At 37.8% G+C, this 13,594-nt stretch overlaps 1 protein-coding gene and 1 long non-coding RNA gene across 3 annotated transcripts in view; one reads left to right on the plus strand and one right to left on the minus strand.

Moving 5' to 3' along the window:
• LOC148636991 (uncharacterized) overlaps positions 1-10,713 on the minus strand; it is a 56,474-nt gene extending 45,761 nt beyond the window's left edge. Inside the window, exon 1 of the long non-coding RNA XR_015931777.1 lies at positions 10,519-10,713. This is a non-coding gene — a long non-coding RNA (uncharacterized LOC148636991). The remainder of the gene's footprint in view (positions 1-10,518) is intronic.
• Positions 1-13,348, plus strand: part of LOC148636992 (polyunsaturated fatty acid lipoxygenase ALOX8-like) — a 39,315-nt gene extending 25,967 nt beyond the window's left edge. Inside the window, exons 10-14 of one of the 2 annotated variants that reach the window (XM_088623454.1) lie at positions 3,180-3,349; positions 4,038-4,159; positions 5,782-5,882; positions 7,966-8,136; positions 10,197-13,348. In XM_088623454.1, coding sequence (XP_088479580.1) covers positions 3,180-3,349; positions 4,038-4,159; positions 5,782-5,882; positions 7,966-8,136; positions 10,197-10,376 — 744 coding nt within the window. In that variant the 3' untranslated portion in view covers positions 10,377-13,348. The remainder of the gene's footprint in view (positions 1-3,179; positions 3,350-4,037; positions 4,160-5,781; positions 5,883-7,965; positions 8,137-10,196) is intronic. The other variant, XM_088623455.1, reaches the window with a different exon arrangement.
• The last annotated feature ends 246 nt before the right edge of the window (positions 13,349-13,594 follow it).

Consider the following 13,594-nt stretch of genomic DNA (forward strand, 5'->3'; position numbering starts at 1 on the left):
ATTCAACCAGAGCTCGAAATGTTACAAGGATCCTCTAGAGCACAGCAAAGACTGTATTAAAAGAATCGCGTATCTAAAGAAATTAATAAGATATAATTATATTTGTGTACTGCGACAGGGCTGTGTAGGGCTGTTTCACCTCTCTCTTCATGTGACTCGATTCAAAAGCCATTTAGCAAAGAGGGGATGAGAAGAGTGACAAACTAGTATACTTTAGATCTTTGTTTCTGAACCGGGGAAAATCTGATCATGTTTCTCTATAACAATAATATAAAACTTTATTTTACATTTCCATATTATATTCCCTTTTAATCAAATTCTAAAAAACACATATATTTAAACCCAGTACTGTCTGGCGGAATAAACTGAAGAGGTTAGTTAATGCGACACGGAATTACTTTCCACCCCCTCTACATTCTCAGAATAGAACAGACTAACCTTCTAATGAAAGACGGTCTACCCCCCGCGGACAGGAAAAGTGCCCACAGGCACTTAAACTTAATATGGTCAGTAACGGTTAACAGTAACATGGTCAGAAGGAGCACGTACAAATGTTTCCGAAGTAACCACATGTAAGACTCTGATGCTTAAAATGTTTAGGGAGAAAGTGGAATACTGGTGTGTATTTTTTCTTTGAACTACCAATACCAGCCATATACAGCCTGTAACGTAGGGATTTCTATATGTCTTTATTTAGTGGTTACATTAGAGACAAAGGCTAAACTTTTAGCTTCAGTAACGTGTACATATCTCCCCTTTTTATAAAACAAAATGGTTGAAAACTGTTCCAGAGCCACTGTTGTTTCATCAGTGAAAAGTACATCATGAAATGCGTCTCACTGTTCAATCCACTGGAAAAAAGAAAAGGAGCATAGAGCGTCTGATGGTCATAAACGATATTCATTTAGAAACAGCATCAGAGATATGTTTTTAACTGCACTGCATCGGAGAGAATACCATAGTGTGTTTTTTTTTTAACTCCCTGGCGGAAACTGGCTTCCATAAGAATCAGTATGGCTCAGAGATTTAATAAAATTCACCCGCACCAAACAAATGTATATTTCTAAATATCATAACATGATCAAATTTAAGTCATATATATTGATTTAAATCGCGTTTTGATTTAAATCGCAAACGCGGGTTTAAATATATGTGTTTTTTGATTCACAATCAGACAAATGCAACATAAATTGATATCTTTGTCTTCTAAGTATCTTAATAAACTTTCAGCATAGCTTTCTCCCCCTTTAGATTTATTTTTCTTGGGATCTTGGGATCAAACGTGGAAAGATTAGATTTTGATTTTAATTTTAAATACATTTTAGAAAAGTGTAATCTATGCTAAAAAGCTGTACACCACCTGCTATAAAGATACATATTGTAATACTTTCGGTTCGGATAGGACAGACACGAGAACTCAGACTTGCGGAGTTAAAGCAAGTTAAAGCCTTGATTTTATATATCACCTTTAAAAGTGGAATCTCAAAGCAAAGTAAATACCCAACACTGATTGTACCCATCTGTCATGCTAATAAAGCACCTTGAATTGAATTGAATTGAATTGACTTGAATTGAGGGGGGGAGGGCGAGCGAGAGAGCCAGGACAGACAGGCAAATAAGATACACTCCACAGACATTCACAACAGCGACATATCATAAAACGTTTGCATATATAGTTAAGTTATTACTTGGTTTTCAAAGTGCAATGAAATACAATATTGTTGTTGTTGCTGTTATTCTTGTTTTTATCCTGTAAAGCGTTTTGAGAAGCCACCTTTAAAGGCGATATATAAAAGCGCTGATTCTTATGGAATGTGTTCTGCCGGGGATTAAAAACATTTTTTTTTTAATTGTGTATCTAAGGAAAATAGCAGTATAACTTTGTTCATGCACAAACAGTGGAATGTTACATTATTAATTTGGGTGTCTCCTCTTGCCAGAAAGCTTTAAATTGCATTTTGAGTGCGGTTTTTGACTCTTTCTAAATTGCAACCCATAAATATAGCTGATACAGTTTAGACTTATTTTAAACTGTATTACAGCAGCAAAATGGCCAATGCAACGTAAATTGCAAAAATGCACTTGGATTCTGTCCAAGCTCTACTTTGTCAGGCATTTTCTTTTACTGCAACGGACATAAAAACTCCCTTGCTAACCCACAGCGCCACCGGCAAGGTCACATGCAGAGTGCTGAAAAAGCACTACAGAAACATTATCAACAGACAATGTACAGCGTGTACTATTCTTGTGTTGCGGTACATGAATATAATTATATCGTTATTAATTTCTTTAGATACGCAATTCCATATTATATTCCCTTTTAATCAAATTCTAAAAGTATGCTTGTTCCAGTATCTCGTTAGTTAAAGACTTCGATGCTTAAAATGTTTAGGGAGAAATGGAATACTGGTGTGTATTTTTTCTTTAAAGTACCAAGACCAGCCATATACTGTATGTTTATGTTCCAAAATTAATATCGTTTATGGACTTCACACTCGTTACAGTATGCTCCTATTCTTTTTATGCTCAGCTACTAAGATTTCCCTTCAGTGGTAAAATTCCATCTAAATATTCAATACTACAACGGGCACAGTAAAGACGTTTACTGTAAATCTTTCTACGACAGACCAACGAGTGCCCCTGTCGGTCAACCAATCACGTACCGCGGTACCGCGCGTCATCGTGCATCACAATGCGCGACGCCGTAGCCAATTACCTCCGGTACGTGTTTGTACTGCGCACTTTGAATGGCTGCATCTGTAAGTGCACACAGCAATACTCTTAGTCCTTTCTCAGCATCCCCTCTGCTTAATTAATGTCATTTTCCTGTCTGTAATAACACCACAGCAACGAAGTATCACAATACCTTCACTATATAGTCTACAATTCTGGATTGTGCTCAGTCATGACAGTTTAATACCTCACAGCTCCAGTGGTCCAATATGTCTTAGGGCATCATTTGTGTGTAGATGTTATCACTGCATTTGCAAAGGTTTTTGCTGTGCACTCCAGTTTCTTTCCACTAGCCATAAAGCATAAACTTGATATTTTTTTAAGGTTTGTTTTAAGGTAATTTCAAAACTAAAGGAGTTTATTCTTACTACAACCTGTAGTGACTGTGAGACTACAGAGAGAAAAAAACAGTCACACTAATGAATCTTCTTTTCCTTCTGAACAAGGCCGCCAGTACTGGAGGATATGGGAAGTTTGAAGTGCTTCAGAGAGCCCTCACTTCCCTGACTTACAGCGCCCTCTGTCTGCCGGAGGACATTGCCGCTCGTGAGGTTGAAGGAATACCCAACTACCACTACCGCGATGACGGCCTTAAACTATGGGCTGCGATCAACAGGTGGGACTTCCAGGAGTCTTCACAGCAAGCATGTGGAAAGTCCAGTCTTCATTCATTTGTACTCTTTGTCTAAGGTAGCCAAAAATTGTGTAATACTTGAAATTATTAAGAGGGAACACCTTGGAATTTCTCTAGTGACAGGTATGAGCTGTACTTAAAAATAACTAAAAATGTTTAATATAAAGATTTGAGTTTGGAAAAAGACAATACTGTATAAAAAAATCAATTTTAATGACTAAAACTCATTTGCACCACTTATTCCTTAAGTAAACAAATGGTTTGATAATTTGAGACCTGTGTCGAGTGAATACTGTTCTATTAAGATGCTGGGCATAATCTACATCTTCACAAACACAGGCAACAACTATCCATGTCATTAAAACTTTGTAAACGTTTTCTTAAACTGCAAAGTAACAGGAATTGGGGATAAAAGTACAAGCTGACTAACTATTTTTGACTGGGTACCACAATGCATTATGACTAATCCCCCATTTCTTAAAGAAATAGAAAGTACTCACGAGCAGTAGCAAATTGGTAATTGTATTAATTAGATATCATTTCTGAAGATATGTTTAAGTTACAATTATTGTCTCACTGAATGTAAGACTTTACAGCACATCCTGCAAAACTGTCTCCCTTCCTCCTGCTGTGTTGAGTGAGTTTCTTAGCTGCTGTGCTTGCTTGTCAGGTTTGTGGAGGGCATGGTGAAACATTACTACCCAGCAGACAAAGATGTCCTGGAGGACACCGAGCTGCAGGCCTGGATAGAGGATATCTTCACCAACGGTTTCTTAGGAAGGCAAGAGTCAGGTAGGTCACCAACACTAACAATTAAGAATTTTGCAGTGAATGCCCTGTATTTCTACTTGGGCTTCAAAGATTGAAGGGACTTATATACAAATGAATTACATTTCACTCTGAACAGAATTTGCATGTGTGGCTGTGCTATGAACTAGGCTGAAGAATACAAGGACAAAAAAATAATAAATGAAACAAGAAATGAAAATGTCAGCAACTATGATGGTGTAAACGTAACTGAAACTACTCCTGAAGGATGTATGAGGTTGGAAAATTCAGTTTTCTCCAATTTATCCCCATGGAAAGAGTGTGATCGATCTGCTCTGGCATACCGATTTCAGCACTTCCCTGTTTAGGGAAGATCGATAGCTGGCTCTTGTGTTGCTTTAGATGTCAGTGAAACAGCAGCTTCAATTAAGCTCTGTTTTGGTCTAATAATCATATTTCATGAAAAGATCACATTTTACGTTATATCAAATATAAAAACTAGCAGCCTAGCTACTAGTGATGCGCGGGTCGACTCACAACTGCGGGACGGGCAGACTTGGGTTAAAAAAAAAAAGATTTCAGATCGGGTCAGACGTGCGCGGGTTCGTTCTCACCACCGCGGGTGGGTGCGGGTCTAAAACAAGCCGACCTGCGCGTCACTACTAGCCACCATTTTAAAATGTAATGTGGCTGTTAGTTTTTTTTTCTGAAAAAGGTTACAAATGAAAGCAATGTTAATGAATATTGAAAATATTGAAATTTACCATGGAGTAAATTCTTAGAGTGCCGCACCTGTGTGTGGTCGTCAGACAAATCAGCACAGTATTAAATGTTTATTAACCCACGATTGCTTTCCTGCACTAATTCTCTCTCATCTGTCAGCTGCTGCTTATTTCTACCTTAAGCAGTGAGTATAACAAATAACTGATCCTTATAAAATAACCCCTTATAAAAAAAAAGAAACATTTTTCTCAAAAACATGTCACAATTATTGGCACCCCTACATATTTTCATTGCATTCATTTTAAAGACATTTTTGCATTTCATTTTGCTCATCTTTACCAAGGATGCCAATAATTCTGGAGGGCACTGTACCGTATATGACTATTGACATTAAATCACACATCTGATTCAAAAGTTATTCCTTTGAATAATTTTACCTCACTGAAAGGTTCGTTTTCTCTCATATTTTCATTGTAAGATCAAACTGATAAACAACAAAGACACTTTTTCATAGCCTTTTTTGCTCATCTTTACCAAGGATGCCAATAATTCTGGAGGGCACTGTACATCACTGTTAATCCACATACCTATGCATATAAATTGTAAAAATTAAATGACAGCTTTAGAAAATGCTACAATGTTATCTTGATGCTGGAGAATTGATATACAGGTTAGAAAATTAGTGGAGAAAAAATCATAGCCCTGCTATTATGCTATCAGTGAACACTGTTGATGCCTGTGAGAGGAGAGCATATATCTCATCATCATACACAGGTCCTAATTCTCCCATGGCTATACAGAGGCTGTAACCACCTGATAACTTAATTCATATTTTATGTTTCCACTAAGAAATACATCAGCACTACTAGTATTATATTAGTGTTGTCACCATGTTTTATTTTATGTAACTACATTTCTGACAGGTATTCCAGGAACTTTCCTCACTGTTCAGGAACTAATGAAGTTTCTCACCATGGTCATATTCACCTGCTCGGTGCAACACAGCGCAGTCAACAGTGGACAGGTGAGCTCTGCTCTACTGACTGGAAAAGTCCATTATTCATTTAAAATACCTTTTTCTTTCCAGTTGAATCGTGCCTTATCGATCATTTCAACCCCTGGAGTGCAGCCATGCACGTCGTTTGTTCATGCAATACAAAGCACAACATGGCACATTTTAAAAAGGCTTAAAAATGGGGTTTTGATTCAGGCTTGTACACTACTGGAAAATGCATTCCTGCAAATCACTGAGTGGTTCTTGCGATGCTACATTATCTTCTGTTTAAATGTCCTGTGTATGTTGTGCTTGGAACATTTTTGTTAATATCTTTATAATACAATAATAACTGAAAATGTATCACTTAATGGAAGTAATACACTGCACTATTCCATATGTTCACATATGGATAAAAACGTAACTTTTCTGTTTGATTTATCACTGATTATGGGATAGACAGCATTATCATAAAATGAAGTACTCAAAGTTCACTCCAAACATTAATTGATTTTAAACACATGGTTCTCCTGTGTGCCTCTCCTACTGCCCACGGATCATCATAAATCACTGTTCAGTCTCCTTCAGAGACTTTCAACTTAATAGGATATCAAATTTGGGACTTCACTTTTTTGGCTCAAAACATTTTTCTCCTCATGCTCGAACAAATTAATTTTTGTTAAAGAGATTCATTCTTTCACTTCACTGTGAAGTCTTGATTGAAGTCCATTCTAAACCCTTTATACTAAATGTCTTGTTCTATGCAGTTTTTGAGACCTTTGTTTTGAAAAACATCAATTTATTTAATGTGATCTTTCATCTCGTCACAACCAGAAGGCCAAAACATTTGTTTTTGTCTGCTTCTGATCTTTAATATTTATCTTAGAAAACTGGATACTCCTACCTGAGTGCAATTTGCCCATTCAGATAGATTTGCAACTGTTAAGTTCAAGGCAATATTTCTCTATGTTTTAGAATTTGAACCACTGAGGTATAGCAGGCTGGTTCTTCTACCATCTCCTAATGTGCCTCTAGCAGACGTCGCTAACTCAATCCGAGTTCCGTGTTAAAAAAAACACTCTGCATCAGTGGTTTGGGGATCCTTTGGGGTTTCTGACACCTCAGATGTTTGGCCAGCACTACCACTTCCTCAGCTAAGACAGCTTCATTAAAAGAATGAAGTACAATATTCCTTTATGTTTGCCTGTTAATTACATCATTATTAGTATTTGACCACAGAAAACTGAATTAAGTCAGAAAATAAGGGAAACCAGAAATTGTACTACTTGTACCATCCCAAAATGTAATGTAGTCAAAACACTGGGGTTAACACCTCTAGTTTAAGACAGACATTTGACCTACTACGGACCTTGGTTCAGTGTCTCAGAAATTGTGGTGTCACAAATACCACTTAGTGTCCACCAATACCACTTACAGCAGCGCCATGCTTTTCTATAGAGAAACCATCCCAGAACAAACAAGGCCTAAACTTGCTTAACGTTTGGAGATGAGTCTTTGTATAGCATCAGAAGAACCCTGACAGAAACTGAACGCCTGCACATTCAGGACATGTGTACTGATGTCTGTAGACAAGGATGGCATTAAAATATGTGCTGCTATATTCTGAACAATCTTCAGTTATACTGATTGATTTTAAATACCAATAGTTACAAGTCATTAGGACATTTTGTCTGTTTTAGTTCTAAATCTTAGGATCAGTCTCTGCTGACTAATGTATACCTTAAATAACTATAACTGTAATATTACTTTTCATTTAAAAAGTCATATCTATAAATATTGCAGTTGTATAAACATTCTGATTTAGAACATTTTACACAAATATCTCCATTGCCACCATTTAGCAAGATACCAGAACACAGTTCATGAAGGCAGACTCATGCATGGCTGATGACGATTGTGAATATTTTTCTACATCTACCCATGGATGTTTATGAAATTTGGTACAACCTAATTTTCTCCAAATCTAACTGAGCATAAATTGAATTGAGAAATCTATGGGAGATATTTTTAATAAATCAAAAGACAAGTTAACATTTACACTAGAACATATAGAAATTGTGCAGTATTCATGCATGTGTGTTTCATCCCTCAGTTTGACTACTGTTCCTGGATGCCTAACGCCCCCCCCACCATGACCCAACCTCCACCCTCCACGAAGCAGAACCTCCGCTTTTCTGAGCTCGTCCACAGTCTAGCTGACTGCAAGAGCTCCTTACTGAGCCTGATTCTGACCAGGACACTCAGCTTCTCTTACTCTCGCAATGTGAGTTTCTCCGTCGGCCACAGTGACATAAGCTGTTGAGACATTTTAATGTTGCCACATCCCCTGTGAAAGAAATGATGAGGCAGTGGGTGAGTGGGCTCCAGATTCTGGTTTCCAATATGTTTTATAAATGATATGGGTCCACCAATGTTAGTGGAGGGAATATGGGGGATGCCAAACTAGAGTTGGCATCTTTTTAGCTGCAGTCAGGCCAGCCAGCTAGATTCATTTCTAGTTGAAGCGGATCAGCTTCAACAATCTGAAGTTCTATTGCCTGCTCCTGAGTGACCCCTGCATCTGCTGACTTTCATTCCAACTGGGCCTGTAACTGATATGCTTGCATGTTTAGTCCATGTTTGTGCACTTCGGTTTGCAGTCTTTGGTTTTAGAATTACTCTAAAGTACAGTAATCGATTTCAACAACTTCAGTCTAGAAAATATTACATGGCATTAACTTGCTAATAAAATATCTGATGCCTATTTTTTTCTAAACAGACAGTTCTTAACAGTTCAAAATGACAAATTAGCATTCACACCCTGTTTTAATTTAGTATACTTAAGTCCAATTCATTTGTAGGAATTATGACAATGCTGAATTAGCACAATTTCATCTATCTTCATTAAAGCTGAAAACAAGTTTAAAAATAAGATGATAGAAAATTGAAATCAATTGGTATGTTTGTACCATACTGAATTCTAAACATACTGCCATAATAATCATGTTTTCCCATATTGCATACAACCTACACCCTAACCTATGGATCATCCCATTTCAACCAATCAAACACCTTCTTAACTTTCAGGGAAATAGCAGAGCAGAGGGAGACAATGTCTGTAGCTGGATGCATGATGTAGACTGCAAGATTATCAGAGGCCAGACACTGTAAAGACTGTCTGGTCTTGGTTAGCTAATTTGGTCCTATACATCTGCTATCCATATAGTATGTTTAGTGCCTCAGCATAAAACTTCACTTTTCTGGACACTCCACTCAAAGACCTTTACAGGTAATGGTGACTCCCCTCCCACAACTAACAATGTATAGCCCCACCTGGATGATGCGATGGCAGCCATAGTGCTCCAGTATGCTCACCACACATCAGCTATCATTGGGGAGGAGAGCAGAGTGATGAAGCCAGTTCAGAGATGCCATGATTGGTAAAGGCCAGGGGGAAATTTGGCCAGGACACCAGCGAACACCCCTATTCATTTCAAGAAGTGCCTTGGGATTTTTAATGACCATGGAGAGTCAGGACCTTGGTTTTATGTCATCCAAAGGATGGCACCTTTTGTATTGCATGGTGTCCCCATCACTACACTGGGGCATTAGGAGCTTCAGTGGGTTGCCAGTTGTAAGTTGCAGGGTGACATACTGTAGCTGCTGACAATACATGGGTGTTTTTTCTGTTGCGAGTGTTTTTCTAAAGAAAGAAGTCTGGTATGCGTAATGTTAATGGATTCTGGAGTATATTTGAAATGTAAATTCTTTGTTTGAAAGATACCACACTCAGATCACATATACAGTATACTGAAGTTTTTCAGTACTGTGGATGCCAGATGCTGTCTCCTTTTACATCAATCACTATTCAAGACAGAATTCATATCTGCACCCTGGATAATATCAAAATCGGTGTCAGACAAGATATTAAAAACCCATAGGGATATAAACAGAAAAAAATATATTTTCTAAAACACTAGTTTTCAGAAGTATCAAACTCCTTTATTCATCAATAACTTACAAATTCAAATACTGTATTAGTTTGCAATGCAATTAAAGCTTTTTTTTGTTTGCTGCAGAAGATGTTGTCACATACACTGTAGTTATAATACTCAGTCAAAGCCATAAACATTTTAGATGAGACATCTGTGTACAACTAATGCCCCCTAATGCCAAACAAAAAACAAGAGTTTCCACGCCGAATAACAACATTTTTATCTTTAACTAAAACATAGTTATGTTCCACATGACATTTGTGGTTTAGGTCCAGCCTTTTAACTCATTACTGAAAAAGACGTATTTCAACATTGTCAATGTAAACGAATAACTACTTTCCTTTCTCAGGCTAAACTGGGAGAGTATCCAGAGAAGTACTTCACAGAGAAAAGACCTCAGGATCTGATTTTAAGATTCCGATCTGACCTGGAGAAGATTGAAGATGAAATAAAGTCACGGAATAAAAGCACTGAACTGATGTACACTTACATGCTTCCATCGCTTGTGGCCAATAGTGTAGATATCTAAGTGTCACCATCAGAGGTGCCACTCAGAGTCTGCGATCTTTGGCCGTGTCGCAGTGCTCACACTGACCCTGACCCATTCAAGCCCGCACTTCAGAGACGTACTCAGGTGCGGACCTCAGTTGCGGGAGTATTGCAGGACTCACCGTTATAAACAGGTGGACGGGCCCCTCGCCTGATGCCACTGGCTGGGTACACGACGCAGGCTCAAAATGCTTCCCGTCGATGCTTCTCTTCCAATATTAAAAAAAAAAATGATTTGTCATTCTCCGCTCGCAGTTTGATAAAATTGAATGTCACCTCGTCTATCCCTGCACAAAAGTAGAGACACGTCGTGTTCATTCGTGTTGAACAGTGTGGCATTAGGCGGGGGCGTGTTCAGCGTGGGGGCAAGGCCCTGGATTAATGGCGCGGTCTGGCTGTAGCAACCACAGCTGTTCTGGCTCATGAAGGACGAGTCGCCCTTCATCCAGGGCTCCGCCTCCACACTGAACACGCCCCCGCGTCATGTTTCTTTAAAGACGTTTTTAAACTCCAGAAATACAAAAAAGGAGACAGAATAATGAAATATATACAGGAATAGATACTTCACAGCCAGAGGAATTCACAATTGTAAAAGCTAAAAATTGTACTTTTTTATATATTTCCATTGTATGTCTTGCCTTTTGATTCTTTACATTTCTAATAGAGTTTAAATAAAAAAGGAATTCAACTTTTAAAGCATGAATAGAGGGAGCAGTATTTACTTTTGTGGATAAAGTATTTAGCCAAAATAATTAACAGATTGCCCCCGCGTAATGCCACACCAGGCTCGACTCAAAACTGCAGAAGTAAACTAAGGAAATCTTGGCTCTGTGTTTATTCAAAGCTGTGTACTGCTAAATACATTTCATATCGTCTGTCCCAGTACCAAAATGACAGTGCAAGGAAAATAACGAATTCATTTGCTTTCTTTCGAAGTAAACTAAATAAGGTAAACTTGGCAATACCTCAAACCTTTGGACTATTAAATATATATTTTGTATTTTTTTATTTATTAACAGAATAACAAAAATTACAAAACAAACAAGAGTACATATAACAATTCAAAACAAAAAGATCGTCGGGGGTACATATTACTACATAAATTAAAGTTATGAAAAAAGATCAAACAAATTAAATAAAAATAATGTCCGCACTGCTTTCATACTTTTCCACTTCGAAATAGTCTTTAAATACCCCCTTACATCCATTTTAAAATGCTCAGAAAAAGGGTTCTTCCCAGACCACTTCATTTTATGTATATAATAATGTGCCATTATGATAATTAAATGTATTACAAACGAAATGTTAATATTGTTTGTACTATTAAATATGGGTACCGTTAAATATTCCGTGTACAAAATACTGTAAATCGTAGGTAAACGAATATTCATCAGCCGGAATGGGGTGACAAAATAAAAGCTTTAAACCTTTTTTAAAAGTTTTTAAAAAGTTAAATTTTACGAATGCATGAATATTATTTAGAAATGGGACACCGTGAGAAAATGCAGACTTGAGCGAGAACGGCCATATGACGGGCGCAAGGTTGCTAGTGTTTATACTGGGACAGGGCCTTGGTAGCTGTGTTTAATCTTAAATTCTTAGAAATGAGTATGAACAAAATATAGGGTGGTCATTTACAGTTAGCTCTTTGATGAGTCCTAGATATGTAGTGCAATACAGATAAATCATTTTTGAAAATAAATGTGTATATTGTCTATGGTATAGATGTCTGTGTTGATCATTCACAAGGTCTGTTAATTAAAAGAGAAAAAAGGCGAGATTACACATTTCCCTGGGTGTGGAACCACACAGCAACTTGACTAGTGTTAAATCAACTCTAACAGAGTTCATGTTCACGCATTTTTGGTGTTTACTGTATATGGTTTCACAGTCACCCGATTTAAATTAACAATAAATAGTTTGAGCTCAAACATTGCCACAGTGTTAAATATTTAACACTCTGTGTGTCATTTTCCGACCTCTCTCAGTATTATTTCAACACTTCTTCAATGAGAAAATATTGTAGCGTGGCGGGTTCGGTGAGGATTAATAACAGGAATTGTGGCTCGTTTGTCTAAGAACACAAGTGTTTTATTTTCGGACCCGTGTCCAGCACAACAGCAACAGCAGGAGCAAGGCCCAACAGGGGTTATAGCACACTAGGGTCATTCAGGTACATGTACATGAATATAGGCTGGAAGGTGGGTACAGGAATAAAGGGGTATAAACCAGGAACAACTACATGCTGATTAACAGTTCTGACTGCTATGTACTTCGCTCCGGGTGGTCAGCTGCGCTGCCCAGTGACCTTTAATCCCCACCCTGGCTACTATGCCCTTCGCCATACACATTGGCTGGGCGGTCTTCGGCCACAACGCCGAAGGAGCTGCAGGTTGGCTGTTTAGCAGTCTTATTGCCTGGAGGTAGAAGCTGTTCCGTAGTGTGTTGGACTTGGACCGAATGCTTCGGTACCGTTTACCGGACGGTAGGAGGGAAAACAGTTTGTGACTGGGATGACTAGGGTCCTTGAGAATGGACCTGGTCTTCTTAAGGTTTTGCTGTCTGTCCCTTGTTGTGTGTGCAATAGAGTTAACACCACTAAAGTAAAATGCTGTTAAGATGTATTTTCTCACCTGTATAAAAGTTAACCTGTAAATCACTCAAACACAGTATATTCCACCACATGTTTTTTTTTTTATTTAAAATGCTTTAAACATCTGTTTTTGGTAACATTTATGCAAGTGGAACAGAAAAAACTTTAAAACAAAAGTTAAAAGTTTGACAAACAGCTACAGCTTAATGCTACAGTAAGTAGCGGTCTGAGGTTTTCAGAATGTTAGGCCTCGGACACACCTTGCTTTGTAAATACTGTACATTGAGTAGCTTGTGTTGTATGTTTTGTTGTGTGTAGTGTAGCTTGTGTCTTGTTCTTAATAAATATTTTTAACCAAATGTCTGGATTGTTACTCCTCTCAACAAATCTGCGCCAGAGAATAAAGAGTTCACGTGCCTCTAATTATACCAGCCACTCAGGTATATTGCTAGAAATTACTTACAAGGTGGGGGTTATGAATAGTTATTTTACTTATTGACTCAAGTGCTCAGTCAATTCCAATTTTCATTAATTTCGTAACCCCCCCATTTGTGACAATATTAATATTCTATTTATTGCATAAGGGGAATCAATCTTGGGGCGAT

The sequence above is a fragment of the Lepisosteus platostomus genome, unplaced genomic scaffold (genome assembly GCF_059453375.1).
Source record: "Lepisosteus platostomus isolate fLepPlt1 unplaced genomic scaffold, fLepPlt1.hap1 Scaffold_138_H1, whole genome shotgun sequence".
Lineage (NCBI taxonomy): Eukaryota > Metazoa > Chordata > Actinopteri > Semionotiformes > Lepisosteidae > Lepisosteus > Lepisosteus platostomus.